This window comes from Sinohyriopsis cumingii, chromosome 13, assembly GCF_028554795.1.
Source record: "Sinohyriopsis cumingii isolate HCF-2022 chromosome 13, ASM2855479v2, whole genome shotgun sequence".
Classification (NCBI taxonomy): domain Eukaryota; kingdom Metazoa; phylum Mollusca; class Bivalvia; order Unionida; family Unionidae; genus Sinohyriopsis; species Sinohyriopsis cumingii.
This window is the reverse complement of record NC_142973.1, coordinates 20,391,758-20,418,464: the sequence shown is the minus strand read 5'-3', so window position 1 is coordinate 20,418,464 and position 26,707 is coordinate 20,391,758. Positions and strand designations below refer to the sequence as shown.

Below are 26,707 nucleotides of genomic sequence, written 5' to 3'. Positions count from 1 at the left end.
TTTTATATCAATGTACCAAGAATTAACCATTCAGACCAGTGTTATGATGCATATACCATTAATACCTGTGTATGTTGAATATTATCATTTATACCGGATTATTATGCATATACCTATCATACAATGAATTTAGACCTGTGTGTGATGCATATACCATTTATACCTGTGTATGTTGAATATATCATTTATACTGGATTATTATGCATATACCTATCATACAATGAATTTAGACCTGTGTGTGATGCATATACCATTAATACCTGTGTATGTTGAATATTATCATTTATACCGGATTATTATGCATATACCTATCATACAATGAATTTAGACCTGTGTGTGATGCATATACCATTAATACCTGTGTATGTTGAATATTATCATTTATACCGGATTATTATGCATATACCTATCATACAATGAATTTAGACCTGTGTGTGATGCATATACCATTAATACCTGTGTATGTTGAATATATCATTTATACTGGATTATTATGCATATACCTATCATACAATGAATTTAGACCTGTGTGTGATGCATATACCATTTATACCTGTGTATGTTGAATATATCATTTATACCGGATTATTATGCATATACCTATCATACAATGAATTTAGACCTGTGTGTGATGCATATACCATTTATACCTGTGTATGATGAATATATCATTTATACCGGATTATTATGCATATACCCATCAGACAATGAATTTAGACCTGTGTTATGATGCATATACCATTAATACCTGTGTATGTTGAATATATCATTTATACCGGATTATTATGCATATACCTATCATACAATGAATTTAGACCTGTGTGTGATGCATATACCATTTATACCCGAGTATGATGGATACCCAACCGTGAATAGTGTAAACCAATATCTACCACTACATATCTGGCTCAAAAATCACACAAATCTTGAACCTGAGATTTTATTTCCACCAATCACAAATTACATTATTTCTGACACCTTTTTTCTGATTGGCTGATAGTGCAAATTCAATTTCAAACTCAAATTCTAAGTTTTTATAATTTCCGGGCTAGGTCAAAGCTAATATGCTATTCACACAAAATACAAAAAAGAAATTAAAAATATTCTTATTTTAATAATCCTTATATGTTGTTGTTGTTGTTGTAGGGTTTAACGCCATTTTTCAGCACACGATAGGCTATACATGGTGGCCAGTATTAATGGTGGAGGAAGAACCCGGGAAAACCCCAGAAAGAATCACCGACCCACGAGAAGCTACTGGCAAGCTTTCTCACATACCCACATTAGCAGAATCCGAGACTCGAACCCACGCAGACAGAGGTGAGATGGTAGTGATCCGTAATGGATAGCGCTTTAGACCACTTGGGACCCCAATCCTTATATGTAATACTCTAGATATATAATCACATTTGATTGTTATTATTTTTTGTCATTTTAGGGAAGAAAGAAAACCCAGCATGTACACCTCTCCCTCAATAATTTGCATAAAATAGGGTTCGAAAGTAATGCATGCAGCATTAGAAAAGGCACAAGTTACCAAGGTTTCACAGATAAATTAAGAAAGGAACAGACATCAACAAGATCAAAAGAGGGTGAGCGTGGGGTTAACAGTTGTTTGTTTATTTGAAAATTGTACTGGGAATAATTGTCAATAGATTTTTTTAATGGAGTTCTTCACTCTTCTGCATAAATTACATTTTCATTCAAGATAACCAATCTGTGAAAGACAATACAAATCACACATGTACAAGAAAAACACCGTATATTATTACATCACTGTTATTTTCATGTAAATGTGGATACATTCTAGTGTTCCTGTCCATTCAGAAAAGAACTAGATTATGTGACTTTATAAAAAAAGATGGGCATTTATTTTAAGAAAGAGCAATGTCTAAATTTAATGTTTATTGTTACATCAACAAGTTATTGATGCTTCAATTTCACTGCAAGTAATCATGAACTGTCTGTTATCCTTTAACAAATTTCTTAAAACCAATTCAGGAACTTTCAAATTCACTAAAAATGTTTGGCTCTCTCTTCCCCATACATATGAACTCCATCTATTAAAATATGCTCTTTATGTACCAAGTATGCATTTTGCTTGGTTCCCTTGCTATCCTTTTTCACATTTGGGAATGAATATGATAAATCACTAATTAATGTTAGATATTTTAGTTATGTTACCTACATAACTATATTTAAAACATTGTTTCATTGGTCATATGAAATTAACTGGCTTGATTCATTACCATGAATGCTAGCTCACTCAATTAGGTTTCATGGAAATATTTGTGGGCATAGCTCTGATGGTCATTTGATACTTTTCACATTTGAATACAAAAAGGTGTATCACATGTACAATGATTACTGAAGCATGAATTTCACACACAAGACTTGTTCAATTGATATTTATGTTTAAATTGTTGCCATTATAGGAATAACATTTTCCTTGATCGTTATATTTTTTTGTATTGTTATTTACAGTGTATTTTTTTCAAACAGAAAATGTAACAAATTTTATGACATTTTTTAAAACTGAAAGTCAATTATGTTGAATCTACATTTCCAAGTACTAAACAATGTTTTAGATGATGAAAGAAATGATATATCAAGTTTTGTATCCCATATCTGATAACTGTTTATTCACATTCAATGTTCATGGGCCTATTTGTTGGGTAATTTATATTTGTAAAAATGAGATCCACACTTTCCCTCACATTGTAAACGAGTTCACAAGTTATCTGGGTGCACTAAACAAGAAATACACACATACTTAACTCCCTGCATGACAACAATGACTTTCATGAAAATAACATTTAGTATATAATATTTTATTCTGTGTAATATAAGAAAAATACTGCCAACAAATAAAAGTGAATCCCCAACACTAGGTTAGTTATACAAGGGAGATTAGTTTAATACACCTCCTTGAAATGCTGTCTGTATTATTATTATTATTATTATGATTATCTGCACCAGTTATTTTCATGACAAACCTTCATTGACTTTGTCTGAATCATCTGTGCCCTTCTGGGTGATAATTTTTTCCACCAACTGGTTGTAACTGCAAGTGCCCATAGCCTTGACCTCTGCTTCATTCTGTGGATCTACTAGCCAGCCATGATACAATGAGATCTGTAACAAGTCAAAGATGATGCATTCTGGTGTGTACTCAAAGTCCCTCACTCTGGAAAAAACAACAGAACATTAAATGTTAGGTGCTAACAGCTGTGCAAAGGTAAACAGTTTTTTGGTTCCCTCAGTAAAAAGACTTTCCTAAAAGCTAAAAAAGGAACCATTTGCAATCATACAAAAACTGATGGGATCACATTTTCAAATTTTTACATATGAAATTGTGAATACAATCATGTTTCATTATTCTTCAGGGAATGGATTTATACCCACGCTTACACATATCTCTTACATGGCAGTCATATATTTATAGATAGGAGCATTTATATCATTAGAGATGATCATCTTTTATCAAAAACAATGCTAAAGCATGACTCAACGTTTAAGGTTTGAGCTACTGGGATGTCAGGAACAGAAGGACTTTGCAGAATAGTTAGTGACTTCCTACAGCCAACTAGCTCTTTCCTTATTGAGTCCATTGGTTTCCTACCCTGGCACTTAGGCTTCCATATTTAGAAAATAAGAACTGAAAAGGAGCACACAAACTTGCACGGCAGTTCTCTGGGAACCCCTGCTTAAATAGCTATGGCAGGGGACCCATTGTTAACAAGCTAGGTCTTAAAATAAGTAACAAAAAGAATGTCAAACCAAAAATGTAAGTAAAATCAACAAGTGATTTATATTTCTGAGTTACAAAGTGTATATTTAAGAAACACTTACGGTACTGTAAAATAAATTTCAAATAATCCTAAATGTCCTATAACAAGGCCAAAGGTATAGAATGTTCCAAATGAATTCCAAGTGTTTTGAATGTCCTCATGTACCAATGACGCAATCCAGAATGTCTCTGAATGAATTCGTATTAATTCTAACATAATGTGTTTGTTCAGAAGTCATTGAGCACTTTGGAATTCCAATGAATATTTTAAACAAATGATTCCTCTCAAATTATATCTGAACACAACTGAAAATGTTTCCACAGACTGACCTCACAACAGAAATGAACGCTTGTTAAGAAAGCCTTTATTTATGCATACTTCACTTGACTTAAGACACAATTGAATGTTCTTGAATTCCCTAGATGTGAGTCATTTCTAATTGGAAAATTCCATCAAATTGTTTCTTGAATATTCTGCACTAAAAAGGTTAGATATGTTAACATATTATTTACAAATGAACATTAGCTTAGAGTAAAATCTAAAATCAATATCAAAGACAAAAATTAAGCACACACTATATATATACTGTATACAATTGCTTATAAGTTGATTCGACTATGAGTCTACCCCACCCATTTAGGGCTACACAAAGCCAATTTATCACTGACCTTTCTATAAACTGAGGTTTATTTTGCAAGTCAGATCCATCTGAATGGGTGACTTGTAGTCAGTGAGTCAGAGTTACACTTTGGAAAAATAAACAAGCCTAGATAAGACTCGATTAGTTTAGGCAGACATAGACAGACAGACAGACAGACAGATAGATAGATAGATAATGAAGAAAAAAAACAGAACCAATGTAAAATACAAATATATTCCTGAGTGGAACATGTAAAAAATAAACTGACAACTTACAATTTGTCTTAATTAAATTTATTACAATCCATAATGCTTGACATTTTATATCCATTTATAAAGAGGTTTAGTCTGGCATCAACAGTAACCAGTGGAAGAGGTATGCTCTGCAGGAAAGGGAACAAGTTCTAGGGATGTCCACTCTTGTCTTTAGAAAAGGGGGCAGGGTGGGCCTTTGATGTACACCCTTCTATACCCACCTGCCTGCTGAGAGGGAGCTCTAAAATGGGATTGTTGTTTTGACTAGGGCTACATAGCTTTAAATAATTTAACCAATTTACCCTGATGGCAGTCATCAGAAGATTCTTATTACTGTGCTCTAGTATGACCACTGAAGTGATTAAAGCAACATCCCTGCAGAAGTTAATAAGCTCCGATAACAAGGCCATGGAAAAGGAAAACACATGCTTTGAAATTTTTGCTACTGCTTCCAAAAAACAATGAAGAGCCATTTACTGTTTTATCGAAAGACCAGCTCTTCTTTTCCACTGCCTCCTTAAACCAATGGATGAAAGGGTCAGGGGACCTGAAGGAATGGGGTACCACATCAGCCTGTTCTGTGTCAAACTCGAGCACACTGACGATGACAGAAGAATGTCTTTATCTTACTCTCTCCTAGTAGGCAAGACTATGTGACACAACGACTCACTGTTGTGCAGCAGACTTGGCAGGAGAGAGAAATTGAGTAATTCCCCTCCCAAAGCTAGTGGAATGTTTTCAACAATGGACTCAAGAAGCGGATTAGGGAAATTCTCCATCCACCTAGAACATCTTTCAAAAAGTCTATCCCTATGCTTCTTTTGTGACACCCAATCTTGTAATACGATGTAGGTGCATGGCCTGCAGCTACAAACTCACCAAGCAAGATCAGGAGTCCCTGACTGCATGCATTGAAAGGTCTGATCATTTCCAAGTGAGAAAAGGCCCATTACCCATATGAATTTAGAGGGATAACAGGGAATGGTGAATGTGTTCCCAATTCCCCTCTCTGATTTGGTATCTATAAGCCAATTCCCATTTTCTCTTCAGATGAAACGGTAGTATGGAGAGAGGGAAACTCTTCCTGATCCTTATCACCATCCTGTATGGGCTCTAAAGACCAACACCCAGACTCACTTTCAGCCTGTACCAAGCTGTGGCTCAATATAGGGTGTTGCTCCCCCTTCATTGGGTGGGGAGTAAGCAACTCGTGTATAACCTCTCTTGTGAGGGGTCCCACTACCCTAAGCATGTCCAGATAGACTTCTTAATCCTTCTCTGAGACCAGAAAAACTCAGAATGAGATCCCTGAAAACTCTTTAGAAGATGAGGGAGGAACCCTTTTCTCATTTTATAGATACGACTATGCTAGGTGAGATCCCTGACATTGTCCAACCAAAGATTGCAGAAGGGACAACTCACAGCATGTGCAAGATATACAAGTGATGTGTGTTCCTGAGGGATTTCTGGTGACCAAATGTAACCACGCCCAGCTTAGACATTGTTTCTATAAAAGAAAGCTGAAAAGATTTGTAGACAAAGAAAAATTTTCAAGCAACTAAAAGTATCCACAAGGTAATGTGTGGACAAGTACAAGCTTATGTAATAATATCAGTGATATGTCTCCTTGAGTCATTCATACATTTAAATGCAAAGTAAAAGAAAATAATGCTCTGTTGAAAACAGAAAAATATATGGCAATCAAGTCAACCAGGCTTAAACTAGGCACCACTAAATTAGCAAAAAGTAGCACAGAAAAACCCAAGGTTTAAGATTGCAAATAATAACATGAAAAGATTCAGGAAAGAGATCTGAAACCAAAATTGAAAAAGAATATGTGTTTGATTACTGAGCACAAGATATGAAGGTAAAAGTGGAGTGCAACCTGATTACCGCATAAAATATTACCAGAATTCCTTATGCAGGTCATGTGAATTAAATGACTCATAATAAACAAAAAGGCTTAAGCCGAGCCCAAAGACCACGATATCTGCAAGAATAGGGAAAATTTGACAAAATACTCGCCCTTATCTAGAAACATGCACAACCAAATTCGAAGCACTAATACCACAAAAACAAAATGCCAAGCTATACACACGTATGAAACAAACGGTAATAATTTTCAAGAGAGCTTAACAGCGATTAATCCTGATCAGGGTTATAATCCCAACATTTACAAAGAATATGCACACAAAAGAAATGGTTAATTTCCTTCTTGAACCAAGAAGTGACAGCAAATCTTCTTCAGCATAAACAATATAGACATTACAGCATGTTGACTAAGAAAAGAATGCAGAGATAGTACACACAGGTAAAAATGTGAAGGTAATCCCAGAGGTGATCCAGCATTCAGGAATCTTCTAGTTGACCCTAATGGGAGGACAAATTTTCATCATACAGTCATGGTTTTTCCACCTGAAAAAGTACCAGCTAGGCAACAGCAACAGATATGGTATAACTGATATTAATGTCCTTCTGTTATCACTATATGTATAAAATTTTGTTAAAGAAAAAAATATTTGAAATATTAGTCTAACGATGCTTGGGCAGACAGGTGCAACAATATTTCTGAACTGGTCGAGTGCTCAATATTTAAATACATGTACATATAACTGAGATCATCATTGTAGTGTTTCTTAAGACAAGAAAAATTCAAGGGACTGAGAAGCAAAGATACACCTGGATGCAGGCAGAGAAAGAAGCAGAGGAAGAGACTGGTAGATTACCCAGTAAATCGGACATTGACATCTAACCCAGTCTGTAGTTTATGCATCACAGTCATGGCATCTGACATATTCTGTTCAAAATTTAGCTGAGTGAATTCACTAGATGCCATACTCTGAAAAAAAAAAATGCTGGTTTATATTCCATCATGTTTTTTTCTTTATAACCATAATTTAACAATATTTCATGGCCATAAATCCAACAAAATCTCTTTTTCTCTCTATAAAACAACCCAATAAACTGTGGTTCAACTCCATGTGATAATGGCAAAGAAAAGCTGGAGCAGAGATAAATCAGTCTGAGTTATATGTAGTTCTCTAGCCAATGACATAGGCATAGATAATTCCTCTTACTGAGCATGGAAATCTGATTAAATTGAGGACATTTGCTTGCTCCGAGTAAATAATGAATTTATTTCACTGAGTGACTGAAAAACTTATTTTTTTCATGAGTGGTAAAGCCAAGAGTGAAAATGATGGAATATGTTATTCAATCGTAGCCAGCTCGAGATAGTGACTAGCAAGATGTACTGTACAAGAGATTTAAGGTGTATATTTCTTACCACATCCCATGCAATGTCTGCAGTTTACCATTTATGCCCTGCTGTGTTTTATGATTATTCATACAGAAAATATAAACAGTTACATTATTCTCCTTCCCAATTCAAGTAAAATAGCATATTAAGAAGAAAAAAAATCCACACCTTGTTGGATTTGAACTCAAATCATCTGTAACTGGAGGTGCCAATCTTAACCACTCAGCCACATAAGCATCTAAGACCATCTTCAAATTTCAGAGTAATTTTGTTATTGACACAGCAGTAAAATTACTTCTCATAATTCACTCCAGTGAATATCATCATTTTACTTACGAAATCTAGTAATTCACAGCATAGCATAAAATAAATCTGCTACCCCCAAAAGGAAGGGGGAATTCCCCTCTCTTCTAATTGTCTGACCTAGAATAGACCCTGCTCCAAAGACCTATGTTGCATGGAGATCTGACAGATCCAACATGAAGAATTTGTGTTCTTAGAGGAATGTGATGCTTTGCAAGAATATCTGCTGTCAAGTATCATAATAAAGATAATAATATCAGTTTAATAAAATTATCATCTGAAGGGAATAAATGAAATTGTCTTGTAGACTATGAATAACTAATTACCTGTGGAACATGGCTATCATAAATACAGACAGTTTTACCTTAAAACCAGTTTACAAGCTTTTCTTCCAATTATAAAGCTGGAGGAAATAAATAATAATAATAATAATAATAATAATAATAATAATAATTATAATAATAATAAGCTGCAATGTGCATAGGTTGTTATTTATGATTTACCTTTTCCCATTTGCTACTGCACGTACCACATAACCGTTCTTTCTACAGTCATTACAAATGAACAGAAAATTTACATTTTATAACAAATTGGAAATAAAATGGAACATCATATTAATAGTGCTGATAGAAAATGAAATTTTAGCTAGTTTCTGTTGTTTATAGTTGTAATAAAAGTATTCATAGTAACGAAAATTAAAATAAGTCTTGCTGATACAGTAATGTGTGTGGGATTTTAGATGCATTATTATATTCAAACCAGTTTACAAGCTTTTCTTCCAATTATAAAGCTGGAGGAAATAAATAATAAAGGTAAATCATAAATAACAACCTATGCACATTGCAGCTTATTATTATTATAATTATTATTATTATTATTATTATTATTATTATTATTTCCTCCAGCTTTATAATTGGAAGAAAAGCTGCACCAACTGCTGTAGGGACTGTCACTCACGTATAGGCCTGCACAGCCACAGCAGACGTTGCCAACAGAGACAGGCAACACCCCAAGGGCGCTATTCGCATGGTCTTTCGAGACCGAGTCGCCAATGATGATGATGATGATGATTATATTCAAATACAAGTTGATGTAAAAATTGTTTTGTTTTTCTTTTTTCATGAAAAACTGTTTCACCAATCAAAGACTTTTCTCAATAGTCATTTTTGTATCGAGACCACTCTTATTCCAAATGCCCACCTTATCCTACTTTTTGCAAAAGTTCAAACGTCTGTGTGCAGTTCAGACCAGTCTGCCTTAAAGGTGAGGCCAAAAACTCTAAAATCCAGACACAAAATGTGATTCCAACCACGGGCAAAATTTGGGTGAAAAAAACCCATCCCTCTGTATTTTGTAGAGCAACTAAAATGTCCAGATTATTTGGTATCATTGTAGAGCTACATCTGTCTACCTTTCTATAATACCACCCACTTTAGTGTACCATATATGACCTTGACACTACAGAGCTTGGCAGTAGGCTACTACCTCCTGCCACGTAGACGTGGCACCAGGGGTTAATAAGTTAAAGACAGGCTTGAAACTTTGGAATAAGACTGTTGGTAGTCTTTAGATGCACAGAGTGGTTTCAAACTTTTGGCTGCTACTCTTAGGACAAGAAACTGACTCAGATCATTATTTTTTTAAAAATCAAAACATTTGAACTATTGAAGGCAGAAGTCTAAATGTTGGTTTGTCGTGTCTTCATTACCAGGGCTATGAACACATGCATTGGGCTTATGGGTTACACACTTTAATAATGCTTCCCATGAATCACAAATTGGAAACTGTTGGGATCCCCAGTCAATAAACATATATGGGTCTGAAGGATATTAGATATAATGGTAGATCCAATACAGCAAGTGGGTCATGCCCTGAGGTTGTGCGTAAGTCCCCCTACTCCCACCCCCAAAGTCATAGCTTAGAAGCAGTTGAAATCCACACCTTCTCACCTGGAAACTGTTTAGATCTCCAGCCAATAACTATATACAAGCTTGAAGGGCATGAAGTGACAAAATTAGACAATTATCCAGTACAGACCAGGGTTGTGAACTTGACCCTGGCACATAACACTGAAATTGTTAAGATCTCTGTCCTAGAACCATTAAAAGGGCACAAACACACAGTCATGATATATATATATATATATATATATATATATATATATATATATATATATATATATATATATATATATATATGTATGTATGCATATAGTGTCATATCATTTACCTAAATTCAATTTTTCCCCCTGTATCTCACTTCTGATTACACTGAATTTGATATTTACATAGCAATCATTCAGTGTGAAAATTGTACGTGTGACACTACTGTCCACTTGCTTCTTGAGGAAAATGTGAATTTTAAGCAGTGGTATGAAAATCGGTCAACTTTTACATACAAGTAAGACCAGGGTGTAACATTTGCCTCTTTCATTGTTCTCATTTGATGGTCAGAGCTGGACATTAATTCTTAGCTGTAACTTGCAAACCTTAAAAAAGCAATAGTCATGGGTGATGTTTACTCATTTTTATATTATTACCATATATACTCGTTTATAAGCTGACCCCCCAAACTGAACAGGTATAAACACTAAAAAGTGTATGACCCGTGTAAAAGCCGACCCACAACTCCGAGACATCACAAGATGCACGTGGTAAGTTCTAAATGCATTTATTTAGGCAAACTTATATTAACAAAAAGTACACGTATGCTTATCTTGGGCATGGCATGTATGATTATTAAAAAGAAACGGTATAAACTTGTTTGAAAAGTAATTTAATTTTCTGCTTTCTTATTTGTTCTGCCTAATTTAGATTTGTGTATAATTTAATTGAACGACGACAAGAACTGAGTAATCATGAGTTGCTGTAGCACTACCTCTGCCTTTTGACTCAATTATTGTTTGTTTATGCATCATTGCATTGGACATTTTATATCAGTGCACCAGTAATTACGTTTTCATTTTGCCTTGAAATTGTAAATACCGAACTCATTAAAATCTGATCCCAGTATGACAACACAACCAATAACAATACCGTTTGGTTCAACGCTTGCAATTAGGCTACTGAACGTATTTACATAATGGCGCCACCGCATGCACATAGTAGGTTTGAACACATGCTGAATGAAATACATTTTGCTGAATGAAGTACATCCCTCAGAGTCGAATCATGGGCACCACTGCACTAAATTTTAATGATATCTCTAAAATCCAATAATGAAGTTTCAGAAATGATCCTTTGAAAATTATCCTAATACCATTAAAGCTGAGTTGTTGTTTGCTTTGATGTAAGTGACCTTACACCATACACGTCAACTCTCATACCGGGAGAGAGCAAAAACACTTCTGAATTTTGGGGTCACTCCACACCTACCTCCTGATTTTTGCAGAGAACACCCGATTATTACATTATGTCTTGGATTTAAATTTCTCCTAAAAGAGAAAAGTCCAACATAAATAGATATATTGTATGCAATCCATGGAAGGCATGTTCTGTTGTATCACCTGTAAATATAGTCCTATATGTAAGACGCATCACATGTTATTAATGTTTTAGTGCTACAACCCTGACACCCAAAACATTAATATCAGCATCGAGGTCTTACAAGTATGACTACTGGAAATATTACAGTGACCAAAATAATTACTTTACCAGAAAGAATTTGCTTCTTCACTAAATAGGATATTAAGTTTAAACATTATTCATGGAAATTTATGATTTTTTTTCATCTACAACAATACAAACGTCAGACAATAAACCAGAACAAAAAATAAGCCACAACAATAAAATTGTCAGCAATTAATTTCAATCCAAAGAATGATGACCATGAATGATGTAGCTCCATTCCTACCAAAGAAACGGGAGTGAGTACCTGGTATTTTTATATCATATATATGAACATTAATTACCATCGTTAAATTAAAAGAAGGAATGAAAATAATACCACACAGCATATGTGTCCTCAAAACATTAATTCAAAATACGTATGCTTTATAGTAGAAAATACTAAATGCCTTAAGAGCTGACAATAAAGGAATAAGGTCAGATATAAAACAAGGGGGAAATAGTTACCACATGTATGATACCATGTGGCTGCCTACTTTGGTACCTTTAGTTCAACAAAATTGGTAATCCTTTATTTCTCAATCAATTGTTGGTGCTTGCGTAACACACAGTAGTGTTGAACATGGTTTCTTTGAATCATGATGGACAGCCAGCCATTTTCACAAAATACTTGCATTGATAAGGATTAACGTTTAATTAGTCGTGCTGTCTTTCTTGCTTGTTTATTTAAGACTAATCTTTAGCTATTATGCAGTATGGCCACAGCTGATCAGAATGTGAATATAGAACATGTCCTGGGGGAAAATAAGGCGCGTCACAGGGAGAAATCGTGTGTCCTTTGCAAATTTCGCCCATATTAGACTCACATACATTGGACACCATAGATCCCTGGCAAGGATCACACTTTGAATTGTGTGGAAAGTTTGATGTTGTTCAGCCAAAACACAAAACTAAACTAACATAGATTGTAGACTGATGATGACCTTAGTTGATCTATAATGAGAATTTTAGCCGTTATTATTACCACTCTTCGTGAACATGTAAGTTATGCTGGTTATGTGCCTTTTACAATTAAACATGTGTATCTTTTCATAAATATTACCTCAGTTTGTAGGATCACTTATATCATTGAAAACAAGTAACTTGTGAGCACGTGATTCAACTTAAATGAAACAGCTATTAAGGGTTTGCTGAACTGTTATCTAGAAGAATGCAATTTGGTCGAAACAATGACTAAAACAAAACCTGCATCTAATATGTTTGGCATGGTTTTAAGTGATGCTATGCACACTTTGCACTGTGTACTTTAGAGTTCAGCCTGGTCTCCTGCGTAAACTCAACTGGCCCACAAATTTTAAAGTCTGTATTTACCTTATTTAATTTCATACTGGAGAAATCAGAAAATATGCACATGCAAAATAATAACAAAATCATAGTACTTGTTAACAGTTCAATAGTGTCAGGTCACCAAAAATGTTTTTTATTTTTACATGCATTTGTCTTGAGACACAGCAAAAAATTATTTTTTCATGTCCCAAGATTTACAGCCTTTACAGTAGTCAACAAAAAGACTTAAAAACCGTCAAGTTTAGACAATGGCCCATGGATAGGCTGACCCCCCCCGTCTTCTGGGCTTTTAATTTTTCCTAAATTATTCGGCTTATACGCGAGTATATATGGTACTATAACTCAAAAGTCATTGAAGGTACTATAGTTTAATTAAACTTTATTTTAAATCATGATTTCTGAATGTATCTTTTTTTCATGGTATTTTCATGAAGGTTTAGAGCATAGATCAATATTATCTATCGAACATGTAGTTCACAAATTCTCAAGGACAGTGGCATACAAATTTTGTTCTTCATGCATCATGACCACTCTTATGATCCAATTAGATAGATCAATGTTATTTTTGATCATTACACTGTAGTTCAAAAGCTGTTCCAGTAATGAAAATAAAGTATTCTGGATGGTGTCTCTTGTACCACTATCAATATCTTGACAAATATGTTATGCACTAGTCATCTTAAGGTTATTTTCTTTTCATGTCTTGACTGTATCTTAAAGCCATTAACAGTAGCATTATCCAACACATACAATTTTAATAACTTACTTCTTTTTACTTTTATAATCTTCAATACAAAGTCATGGTCATATACTTATTGACAAATCTTGAATTAAAAACCCATATTTAGAGAGATGAAACTGAAAATGCTTATATCCAAGATAATTTGACAAGTGTTCCTATACCACCCTCAAGGTTTTATCGTAAGCATTAATGTAATCATTTTTTTAATCCAGGCTGTAACTTCCAAAGCTATTTAAGAAAAAGAATGTATGTCTTTTGATACATAAAGTTTGTTGCATGCTACGCTGGGCAACAGGTATCCCAGAACCTGCCTGTTGATAATTTGGTAATAAAATGTGCCATCATCAAGAACCTGCTTAGTTCATGCAAAAATAAAAAAAAAACGCTCCCAAGTTCAGTTCAATGATTATAATGGTGACATCGGCAGAGATCGAGATACAGAATAACACATAGTTCGAGGCATGTGGCTATTGGCTACAGTGCATTTATCCATTGTAGGCCTCAATCTACTTTCCTTATTTCCTATTTATAGTAAATGCATATGACACACTTCCATGAAAACAGACATGTTTCTTCAATTTCAAATCTTGTCACAGATTCATTATATATGGCTACACACCAAGGCAAGGGACCAGTTTATACTGAAACAAAATGGTGTCAAATGTTAAGCAAAACAGGCTTTATTGACTGTTTTGTGTCAGGAAAAGGTAAAATCAATAGTGCTTTAAACATTTTGAAAGAAGAATTTGAGATTGATGTAATACAGCATTCAGACTGAGCACAATGTCATGCTCATAGCAGAACCTGTAGACTTGATCATTCAGTGAAAGACTGACAGACTAAGACATTTAGACTAGTTAAAGAGTGTTTTATATTAATAATTTCTGTCTCAGTATTCTCATAAAAATTAACATGGAATTAGCTGATTTGTGGTAAGAGTTTTAACTAACTGCAAACCAGATTAAGTAGCAAAAATAAATGTAAATTTTTCATATAGTTTTCTGCAATTATGGCATGTAATATATAATCTTTTTACGCTCATATAATGATTTTTGCTACTTATATTAGTAACAAATATGCTTATACTTCTCTGGGGTGTTGGCATGTATTGAACCTACAACACAGTAGTTCAGGTTCACATTTAATACAATTTCCCTCTGATCAGGTACCCAGGTAACCGAACATTAGGATCAACAGGTACCCAGTAGATGTTTACTAAAATTTTTACAGCTCTAACTGCATATCATGTTCTTTATCATTTGTCAAAAAAGGTCAAGCCAAGAACACGTGTGGTGTCATGCTACATCTTGAGACTATTGATGCATTTTTTTCCACATCTGTCATGAATTGGGGTTATTATATAAATACATTGTCATTCCATCCGTCTATTAACATATGGTTGTCTAGCCCACAACTTTGTGACAGCTGGAGAGATTTTAATGAAACTCTGCCCATGTATATATCATAACGAGACAGTGTATATTATACCATATACATTCTCCTGCCACTAGGTTAAGTTCACAGCAAAGCATATGAAACTGTAATTATGTCACTTTGTGCTTTTTCGGAGGGTAACTATCAAACTACTTTAATATTTTAATGAAACCTGAACCAGTTATAATTAGCAATACCTAAGCAATGACTTCAGTGACAGCCAGAGAAAAAACAAAATCAGCACCATTTGTCCATGTTGGGGTTTAATGATTGAACCAATGAATGCTTTTCATGCAACTTTAACCAGCTGTGTATCTAGACTTGATGTATGGCATGAATTCAGTCATATCCTCTGCTGTGAAGGTTAAGGTAAAAAACAAGGATGTCAGTGGCCTGCTTCCTTATTTAGGCTGTCATTTTTTAACTACTTCATGTATTTTGATGAAATCTTATTCAGTTTCATACTTTATGGCAGGTTTGTAGCTCTAAGATCAAGGTCACTGGTATGGAAAAGGGTACACTATGAGCATATAGTGTGCTGTGTGGTAATCTCGTTACTTAAAGAATCAAGGGTGCATCATATCTCATTGTCTGGGTTCCATCTTCATGATAAAATCTGTAGCCTTTAAGATGGTTTTTCTACATGCTTTTGCTATCAACCCAAATGACACTAATGTGAAATAGTAGGTGCTTTGAGTATGTGCAACTTATCCACCTTTGTCATGTAATTTTCATCATTTTCTGTGCATGCAGCCATATACTCCGTAGCAATATAGGGTTAACAATGCATAAAAAGAAAGGTCATGCAGACATGCTTCTTTTTCTTAAAATTTCTTTCATAAAATAACTTTTCATTACATTCAATATGGCACAAATGCTGATACCAAAGAACTCTTCACATGAACATTAAGTGATATTATAGGCATTGAACATGAGTGTTCTATCTGCTGAAGCTACATAGAGAGTAATGTTAAGACATTACACATACCATAACATACATTATTTATTTATCCTCTGTCTTGCATGAACATAAGAAGTGACACAAATTTAATTAGCTCCCATAACAATCAGATCAAAAATACACTCTGACATTTAAAGAAATAACTATTTGATTAAACATTCATGGAAGGCAAGATTCTATTTTTGATGGCTTACATAGCAACCAGCTAGAAAATACACTTTCAATCTCTCTTTAAAATACAATGGTAATATTTTATCAAAGTATCGGAGGAAATATTTATTATATCATAATCAACAAACAAATGTGTGTATCCTAATCACCATGACAGCCAGGTTAGAAAAATAATTTTCAGACCTTCTTCAACATTTTTTAATGCTGACAAACATGCAAGAATTCTTCAATGTGACATGTTTTAGTTAATGTTTTTTCATATAGCCTCCATAGCAAACAAGCATCTTTGAAATTAGCAAAGTAGAACCTTGTTTTAATATTATTAAAACTATTATGGCAATTTAAGTCAACCTTTAAAAATAATATCTTTCACATTTTCTACAACTGGCTTATTATTGCTGTGTGTATGGAGAACAAGAAATTGTCTGCTTAGGGATCAAACAGTTAGTTTTGCAAACGGAGAAGGAGGAAGGTCACCTTGGGTTTATTTTCAAACAAGAAACATTTTTTTTCTATTAGCCCAAGCTTGTTAATTCTTTTCAACTACTATAATTGGGCATAATATGTTCTTTTTTCCACAGTTATTTTAATCGAAGCCTAGTGAGCAATACTTGGTTCTTTTAAAGTATGTAAAGTTTACCCCTTGATAATTCCATTAATTTTTTGGAAAGGAGTCAAGTGTTATGACTTGTTAAAAATAATATCATACCATTAAGCTGCCTGAATATGGAATTTAATTTTTCCATCTATATCTGTTGATTCATCTTTCTCACTTTTAATGCTAAGTTTAACTTCTTTAAAACTTCACTTATCAACATTAAACAATGCATCAATTTGGGATGTGTAAGTATGTGTACCATACATCAGGTAAATAAACATATATTCTTTTATTTTATGAGAGAAAGATAGAGAGAGATGTGATAATGTAAGGTTTCCATTGGTAACACATTGAGATGACCCCCATTATCCCATTACAAAACAAATTACTTGCTTTATCCACTGCTCTAAAACTGCTTCACTTCTGGACAAGTACATTATTATGAATGAAAACTATTTCATCCCATTGGCAACAGCAGTACATCATCTTTTATTATCACATAAATTAATCTGAAAGCATCAACATCCACTTTCATGCCGTTTACACCTTAGATAACTAGTTTGATTTGTCACATGATATATTAGCATAATCACTGTCTGTTTTTAGTCAAGGAAAACCCTACATCAAAAATTTCACATCTTTAAATGTGATTTTCATCCTTATTAGATTGAACAAGCTTAATTTAAACATTTATGCAGTAAAGCCCCTTTAAAAAGCAGTGTGAGTGATCCTGAGAGTTGAGTCAAACTACTATAATCTGAGCCAGTGAGAAGCTACTGTATCTAGGAAACAATCCCATTCAATGGATGTTGTTGCCAGTGGTCAATATCTAGCCATACAAATAATAATAATATCTTTGTTACTGAGGGTAATGTAATATATTTTGTATGCAATGTTAATTTCTCCTGTGATACTCTAATAGTTTACTATATATATATATATATATATATATATATATATATACACACACACACACACATTGCATTGTTCAATTCCTGGCCTTAAAAGGATAAAATTAAACTGAAAATTTTATTTTTGATTGTATGATTCATTGCACTGAATATCACATGCAACTAGGTTGAAATTTTTGACCAATGATTTAAAAAAACACTTTTGGAGTCTGCTGTAAAGGAGATGATGGAGTGCCAAATGTTACTTTGAGAATTACCCTATCCGTTTCTAAATGTTTAGTATCTAACCCAAAGCACGTTCGCAAGCACCACTTCATATAGTAGTGTGGTTGAATACATTTGCTTATAACATATTATATGTTGATCTACAGACAAAAAGCTTTATATACATAAAAGAAAAACACCCTGAGCAGCAACACGTTTACTGATGCTTTTAATGTGCTCACATCATGACAAGTTGTTATCAATAGTTACACCCAGCACTTTTATCTTCTCAGCATCGGAAATTATTTCATCAAAACTTTATACACAAATTTATAGACAAAAAGCCTTTAATACATAAAACCAGTGTACAATGAGCACCATACATTTACTGATACTGCTGTTAATGTGCTCACACCATAACAGGTTGTTATCAATAGTTACACCCATCACTCTTTTCCTTTTCAACATCAGGTGTTATTTCATTAAAATTGTATATATTGATCTACAAAGAAGCCTATAATGGAAGCAACACACTGCAAGCAGCTATAGGTTTACTGATACTTTTAATGTATTTATACCACAACAGGTTGTTACCAATATTTACACCCAGCACTTTTTCCTTTTTTAACCTCATAAATTATTTAAATACTTTTTTAATTATTTAAATACTACTTCGTATGTTAAGTTTATTCTTTTCAGATTAGTCTGCCTGATCTGAGACTACACCTCCTTTGCTGAGTTGTAACCAACATTAGTTTAGTCTTTAAGTTGGATTTAATATCTTCAATTTGCAGTTCCAGTTTCATTAGCAAATAAAATTGATTCCTTTAGATATTCTGGCAGGTCACTGATAAAAAGAATAAAACAAATAGTGGTCAAAAAATGGGCCCTTGAGAGACCCCATATACATGTATTATGTTCTGTTATTCATAAAGATGGGCATTTAAAGATATTTCTTGCTTTCTTTCAATCGTATCTGATTCAAACCAAAACATACATTATGTACATACAGTTTTCAAGGCAATTTCTTGATCAACCATATAACAATAATAATAACAATAATGTTCTGAGATCAATACCATTTTTCAGCACACAAAAGGCTATACATGGCAACCAGTAGAACCACATTGGCCAAGCCTGAGACTCGAACCCATGCAATGGAGATGAGATGGCAGTAATTTGGTAAAGGCAAGCACTTTAGATTAATTGGTCACCTGAGGCCCCAATAATAATAATAATAATAATAATAATAATAATAATAAATATTATTATTGTTATTATTAACTTTATTTAGAGAAATTAATTCAGTTACAGAAACTAATCTACATTGAGGCCTTCTGTTATGTACAATATATACAATACTTACAGCAAAATGGGATGAATTTGGCCCTCAATGTAATATTAAAGAATTGAGTTATTCTGAAAATCAAAGTTTCAAGCCAAGAACATATGCACAAGCATCAGTGAGCATATGAAACATATGTAAAATATCACACTGTATTGAAACATTCATTTATGAAAAAATGTATAAGCAGAGAAAAGCAGGAACTTATAAATCTTTTGACTGCCTTATGATTTCATCCATTGAAGACACTAATTATGAAAAGAGGAATGCAAGGAGCTTGCTTAATGTCACTAGGAATGTTGTTCTAAGACTATACCAGTGGACCAGTATATCACAAGCTCCTTTTAACTAACAATTCTTTTTTGGCTTTGGAATAATGTAATTTTTACTTCTAGCAGACCCTAAATTTCGAGTACCATTAGCATCTCTTTGGTGAAATATATTGCTTAGCTAGAAAGGATTAGCTTTTCTTGACACTTAATATATAAATTTGGTCTTTGTAAGGAATATTCTTCCTTGTATTGGTAAAATGTTTATATAATTCATTGCATCCTGACAACTGTCTACACAATGAAATAAAATTAAATAGAATAATACTGAGTCTGTAAAATTCTGTTTTGTTGAAATTGAGGTTTTACTGCAAACTGCATTACAATGGTCCAGATATGGCTGAATGAAACTTTTATAAAAGATGGCCCTATCCTGAAAAGGAACAAAGTGTTTATATTTTCTTAAGTGGCCAATGATACAAAATAACCTTATAAAAACAAAATGGTTACTGTGAATAGACCAAGTTAGATTGTTGTTACAAATATACCAAAAATTGTAACAGCAGCGCTCATATTAAGGTTCACAATGTCAAACAGAACCTGGAATTTGTGTCTAGCAAGTCTTTTTTTGTATTTATAATGATACAGTTTTTCTTGCACCATACTTAATGCTTGTTATTTTTAATATAGTTTTAGTTTTACCTGTCTCCAATAGTGTAATGTCATCAGCATAATGGTCAGTGGAGGAAAGTGAATTTTGTATCTTATGGGGTTATGTTATTAAGAATAAAAGAATGAATAGCAGAGGTCCAAGGACAGAGCCCTATGGTGCTCCATAATTAATATTTAAGGTTCAGATGACCACTGAAAGATACTTCTGAATTCTATCAGTTAAGTAATATGTAAACCAGTGTAGAGTTTTTGATGCACTAATAAACTTTAGGTTCTACAAGATCAAAAACTTCATAAAATTAAACTATAATATTGCAAACTATTTCTCCTTTATCAAATTCTTTCAACCATTTATTAATCATACATCCAAGCGCAGTTTGACATGAGTGATTCTGTCAAAAGCCAGTCTGATTTTCATGAATAAGACCATAAGTGTTCAAATAGTTGATAAAAGAATCATACAGAAGTTTTTTTTTAGTAATTTGTAAAGAAAAGGAAGGATAGATGCCAAAGGAAAAAAAAGAAGGCACTCAAATATAAAACATTAAGCTTCAAGACAATCCTTTTTAAGATCTTTTATGTCATTAACAATTATTACCTCTTCTTATGTACTTTTGTTTTGTTTAAAATAATAAACAATTCATGATATCATACTGGAGTCCAATGGGCTACTGGACATAAGTACATGTATATGGTATGGGCTAGCTATATGGTAGCCCATATAGCCCCTGGGTTCCATGCACAAGAGATCTTGGACTCTGATAAGTGAAGAAAAACATATCAAAATTGCAATTGTTTTTATATTAAAATTAATGTTTTTTTTACATTTAGCTTTCTTGTAACAATATGATTTTAGTACTTATGGTTTCCTTCCTTGCTATCAAATAATCTGTCTTGCTGTTAGCAAGGGAAACTGTAACAGCTAAAACCTCCGATTGAACTGACTACTGGACAGAGAGGTTGAAATTTATATGCAAATAAATACAGTCATAGAGCAACAGTAGATAAAAGTGACTAGAATAAGACAGAGCAGGCTTACCCCTGGAATATTCTGTAGAATACAATCCCCAAGGTATGTCATCAACTGTGCAGATGTAATGAGTTCTGTATTTGGGGCAAACATAATACGTCCTTGTAATAATAAAACATTCAGTACTGCCAACAGTGGACAGGGTCCATTCTCATTTTGTGTTATTATTGGCACTGATTTGTTCTTGAATGTAATCCATTTTATATGGTAGACACTCTGAGAAGGATCTGAAGATGTCTGTGTATTTTCTCTTTTATCTGTTCCTGTCAAAGAAGAACCAGCAGCACCCTCTACTGAAGGGAGTTCCACTCGTAGCTGTTGATCATGTGGCTCCATTTGAGAGTCCTTGGAAATATCAGAGTCCTTAGAAAATTCTGACCCCAGAGTATCAAAATCAAAACTCTCAGCTTGAGAATTGCTCTCTGTTGATCCTCCATTCAATCTGTCACTCGAAGATTTGGAACACTCTTCCTTTTGCTCCCCTGTCCCATCATCTGCTATCATAGAATCTGAATCTTCATCTGAAAAAGAATGAGGATTTATAAACAAAGTATACACACACTTCATGTACAAAATAAGAAACTGTACCAACAATTACATACATAGTACATATATGAAAATGTATTAAAACTTTGGTATGTAAGGTATGTCAATAACTACAGTAGTAGTGAGGTGTATCACCATGGGACTTGCTCTCGACAATTTGTAGGGTCTATTTATTTTTTTTAAAAACAGTACAACTTCAGCTGGAAAACTGAAGTATTGAGATAAGCAATTAGGAGCCATAACTCTTCTAAATGATGATAGGAAATGCTGGAAATCCTACTGATTCAATGTTTCATTAATACCAAGATGGATGATCTCTTTTTCTAAAATGCATTTATGGGCCATAACTCTTCTAACTGATAATAAGGAACATGGTAAAAAAAGCTCATTCAAGGTCTAATCAATATAAAGCTACATGCAAAATTGGGATGAAATTCAATAAAACTTATTACAGTTATGCTGTGGAAATCAAAGTCAAGAGAATGGCAATTAGGAACCATAGCTCATCAGTACTAAGAAAATCCAATTGCCACATGCCTGGGGCCCCTCTAACTTTACATCGGGCCTGTCCTATATTTTAACTGAGGTGTCCATCGAGCATGTCAAACAAAAGTCAATTTGCCTGTGTCAACTTGGATCATGTTGATAAACTATATAAATGTATTTTCAAGATGTTAAAATACCTGCCATAACTTGGCACAATCTAAATCAGATCACCATTGTCCTTCATCAAAATTGAGATCTGATTTTAATCAAATTGAAGCATAGCGTGTCATGCTAAAATTACTATTTTGACCCCCCAAACCCCCAACAAGGTTGTGTTTTGAAAAAACACAACTTTCAGTAATCTTCAAAAAAATAACAAAAACAAAAACAAAAAAATCCCACAACTTTCAGTATATGATCGTTACATCTTGCGTGTATAAACGGTTAACAGTCATGACTGGAACATATTGCATGTATAAACAGTAAACAGTCATGATTGGAGCTGATGTAAAACTATTCCTTAGGCAGTTTATATAGCAGCAATTAAAGTAAAAGAGATCAGGTATAAAATACATTTCACATATTACTTAATTGGCTGCCAACAGCTAGTGAGATGTGTCTGAAGGCTGCAGTGGGTGAGCCCATTGTGCTAATTTGCATAGGTAGGAACAGGAAGTGGAACAACAAATTATAGATAAATCAGAGAGATGCTAGGTGTGTGTACAAGAACATTAAGTTATTACATATTACTGCTTTGAATGAGAACTTTTAAGCCATTTGTATTATATTTTTGATAAGTTTGTGAACAGCGGCAATGTTTTTGAAGTCAGATTTTACTGCATATATAGATTGCAAAAGCATGATCATTTCAGTTTTTGGATTAAAATGTAATTCATTGTTTAAGCCAATTTAGGAAGCAATTAGCTATCAGCAAAGCCCAACAAAAATTTAACTCTTTATTGAAAGAGTTTGAATTTGTGAAGCACACCAGTGGAAAAAAGACAAAAAAAGATGAAGGGGGTGGGTCTATTAATACTTTGCACATACTGCAAACAACACATCGACATGTGTCAGCTTGGTTATGACCAGGATTCTCTCGGAGAATCCAGCAGAAGTTTGCACACCAGGACCATCCAGCCCCAAGTAAGTTTAGCGAAGAACACTGATGACACTTGCATTACCTTCCAACCCCTCTGGCCTCTAATTTATATTCGAATTGTAGCAATTGCAACGTTGTATGAATATATTAAAAAAGTGAAAATTTGGGGCATGTGGAAATTGGAGTCCAGTCTTGTGGAATTTCAGTTAGGACTTGTGAATTTAATTAAGTCACAAACCTGGGGCCTGTGTTTAAAAAAGATTTTCTTTAAGCACTGCTCATAATGTCATGGAATGCTGGTAACTAAATTCACTCATAATCTAGTCAATCTTAAGCCAGATGCCAAATCAGCTTGACATGCAAAAATCTGGTGAAGTTATCCTGCAGAAACTCAGAGTCTGGAAGATGACCAATCAGGGGCTATAACTCCTCAAAACAAGATTAAACCCATATTTTATAATGCAAATGTAAGTCTATGACCATGTTCATACCAAATTATATTAGAATATGCTGATTATGAGCAACATCCCAATCAACTCCATCCAAAATGGAACAAACAAGACAAATGCCATAAAAGACACATTTAGGGTCTCTGAGAGAATGTACATGCCAAAGCACAGGCTGGCCATGTAGTCTAAAGTGTTCACCTTTACAGATCACTGATATCTCACCTCTGTCTATGCAGGTTCAATTCACAGGCTCAGTGTAAGTGGGTATGTGAGAAAGCTTACCTGTAGTTTCCTGTGGGTTTGTGGTTCTTTCAGGGCCTTACCAGGTTCTTCCTCCACCAGATATACTAGCCGTGATGTTGAGCATATCATGTACTAAGTAATGTCATTAAACCCATAACAACAATGTACATGCCAAACTGCATAAGAATATGTTGTATGGTCTCTGAGCTATACTGGCTGTACAAAGATTTGTTATAGCAGAGATTTAATAATGATGGAAAATGGGCAAAGTATGGAGAAATAATAATAATAACAACAATAATTTAGTAATGTGCATAACAGAATTTATATATAACTTCTGATGAAGTAAATAACAGAATTTTAATTAACTGATGAGGAGGGGGCCCCCGAGTGGCTGAGTGGTCTAAAGCACTCTATGTTACGGATCACTGCCATCTCACCTCTGTCTGCGTGTGTTCGAGTCTCGGATTCAGCCAATGTGGGTATGCGAGAAAGCTTGACAGTAGCTTCTAATGGGTTGGTGGTTCTTTCTACAGCTTTCCCAGGTTCTTCTTCCACCATTAATACTGGCCGCCATGTATAGCCCATCGTGTGCAGAAAAATGGTGTTAAACCACACAACACCAACTGATGAAGAAAGATCCTTGGGAACTGAAGTAGAACAAGGGGTCTGGTCAGGAATTTATTGTTATTGTTGTAGGGTTTAATGCCATTTTCAGCACAAGATAGGCTATACACAGTGGCCAGTATAAATGGTGGAGGAAGAACCCTGGAAAATCCCAAGAAGGACAAACGACCCACAAGAAGCTATACTGGAAAGCTTTCTCATGTACCCATGTTAGCGGAGCCTGAGTCTCGAACCCATGCAGACAAAGGTGAGATGGCAGTGATCCGTAACAGTGAGTGCTTTAGACCACTTGGGGCCCCCAGGTCAGCAAGAATCAATAGGTAAAGGTTTGCAAATGATTTGCAACCTTCTGTGACTAACATTGTTAGGACTGATGGGCTGGTACATATAATTATCATAAAACCTGTAAAAACTGAACACAGAAAATTAGAAATGTAATTTGATGATGCTACATAAATTAAAACTTAGAATATTTTTCAAAATTAGTTATTTTAAAAAGTCAAACTTTAATTCCAATAATCTTCATTTTTATTCTGTCAGGTGACAATAATATCAAAGCTTTGATAGTTTGCCTGCCCAACTCAAAATGGGAAAAAAAATTCCATTTGTTGGGTGAATTTTCCAATTATTCATCCATTCATGGGTGAGCAGTGTTCATCAAAAGGTTATACATTCTAAAGGAAGTGTTTGTTTTTGATCAAACTCATACAAGTTTTTCAGTCATTCTTCAATACTAATAAATCCTCAACAGAGATTAATCAGACTGATTTAAATTTGTAATTATTTAACAACCAGTGTTAGAAGGGTAACAGAATAAGTTAAAGAAGACAACCTTTCACTCAAATGAATTTAGGTTATTGACATCAGCAACTTTTACATTTCTAGTATTATAGCTGGTTGAGAAAGAGTTATTCCAAGAGGGTAATTTTTTAAAGTAAATACCCAGTTGGGTAAGTAGATTTTGAGAGATTTCAGCTCAATTATATAATGAACATTAAATTCTCTTGCACAGATCTCTACATCAAATTTGGCCACTGCCAATATTTACTGTAGATCAAAAATACACTTACTGTACCTGATTATGAGACTGTTGCAAATTAAATCAATTCACTGAGGATGATAATTTGATTTCTCAAATGTACAAAGCATGAATAAAATTACACTTATTCCCAACTTCTTTTAATATTATATATAAACTCAACCTTAAAGGTACTGAAATACGAATTTACTTGATCAACATAATTTTTGGTAAGGGAAGGCATTTTCTGGTTCAGATCCTAATCCTAAATATTATTTAACCCAACAGGAAAACATGGTACACATATAATAACAAAGCATTTTGTATACAAAAAGTAAACACACTCCATCAATATTATGACAGCCTTGACATTTCAGTAAAGAACAAAACAATCAGGCCTGGATATCACAAAACTTTTAAGATTAAATTTAAGCCTGAGAGTTTGTCAACCAATAAAAAAAAGACCCAGTTTTAAGGTTGCCTGCTGCCTAAACTTGGTTTCAACCTCAATCTCATTGGTTTGCTATTTCCAGGTTTGAATTTGCCATCAAATAAAGCTTGGATATGCTCAAGTTATGCTACAGGTACATGTACATACACAGGTATGCTCCTGAACCAATCAATGTGAAGACATTGGATATATCTTATATACCTGCTTAGTCAGATCCAATGACAAACTACATACACCCAGATCTGCCACTGTATAATGCACCAACAGGTCTGAGTCTATGCAGTTAGGACT

At 34.0% G+C, this 26,707-nt stretch overlaps 1 protein-coding gene across 4 annotated transcripts in view; it reads right to left on the bottom strand.

Moving 5' to 3' along the window:
- LOC149785021 (ubiquitin carboxyl-terminal hydrolase MINDY-2-like) overlaps window positions 1-26,707 on the bottom strand; it is a 73,029-nt gene that overhangs the window by 35,787 nt on the left and 10,535 nt on the right. For all 4 annotated transcript variants that reach the window (XM_089978722.1, XM_089978720.1, XM_089978721.1 and 1 more), the window contains exons 2-4: window positions 21,507-22,018; window positions 7,412-7,524; window positions 2,997-3,187 (exon numbers count right to left, since the gene is read on the bottom strand). In XM_089978722.1, the coding sequence (XP_089834848.1) occupies window positions 2,997-3,187; window positions 7,412-7,524; window positions 21,507-22,018 (816 nt within the window). The remainder of the gene's footprint in view (window positions 1-2,996; window positions 3,188-7,411; window positions 7,525-21,506; window positions 22,019-26,707) is intronic.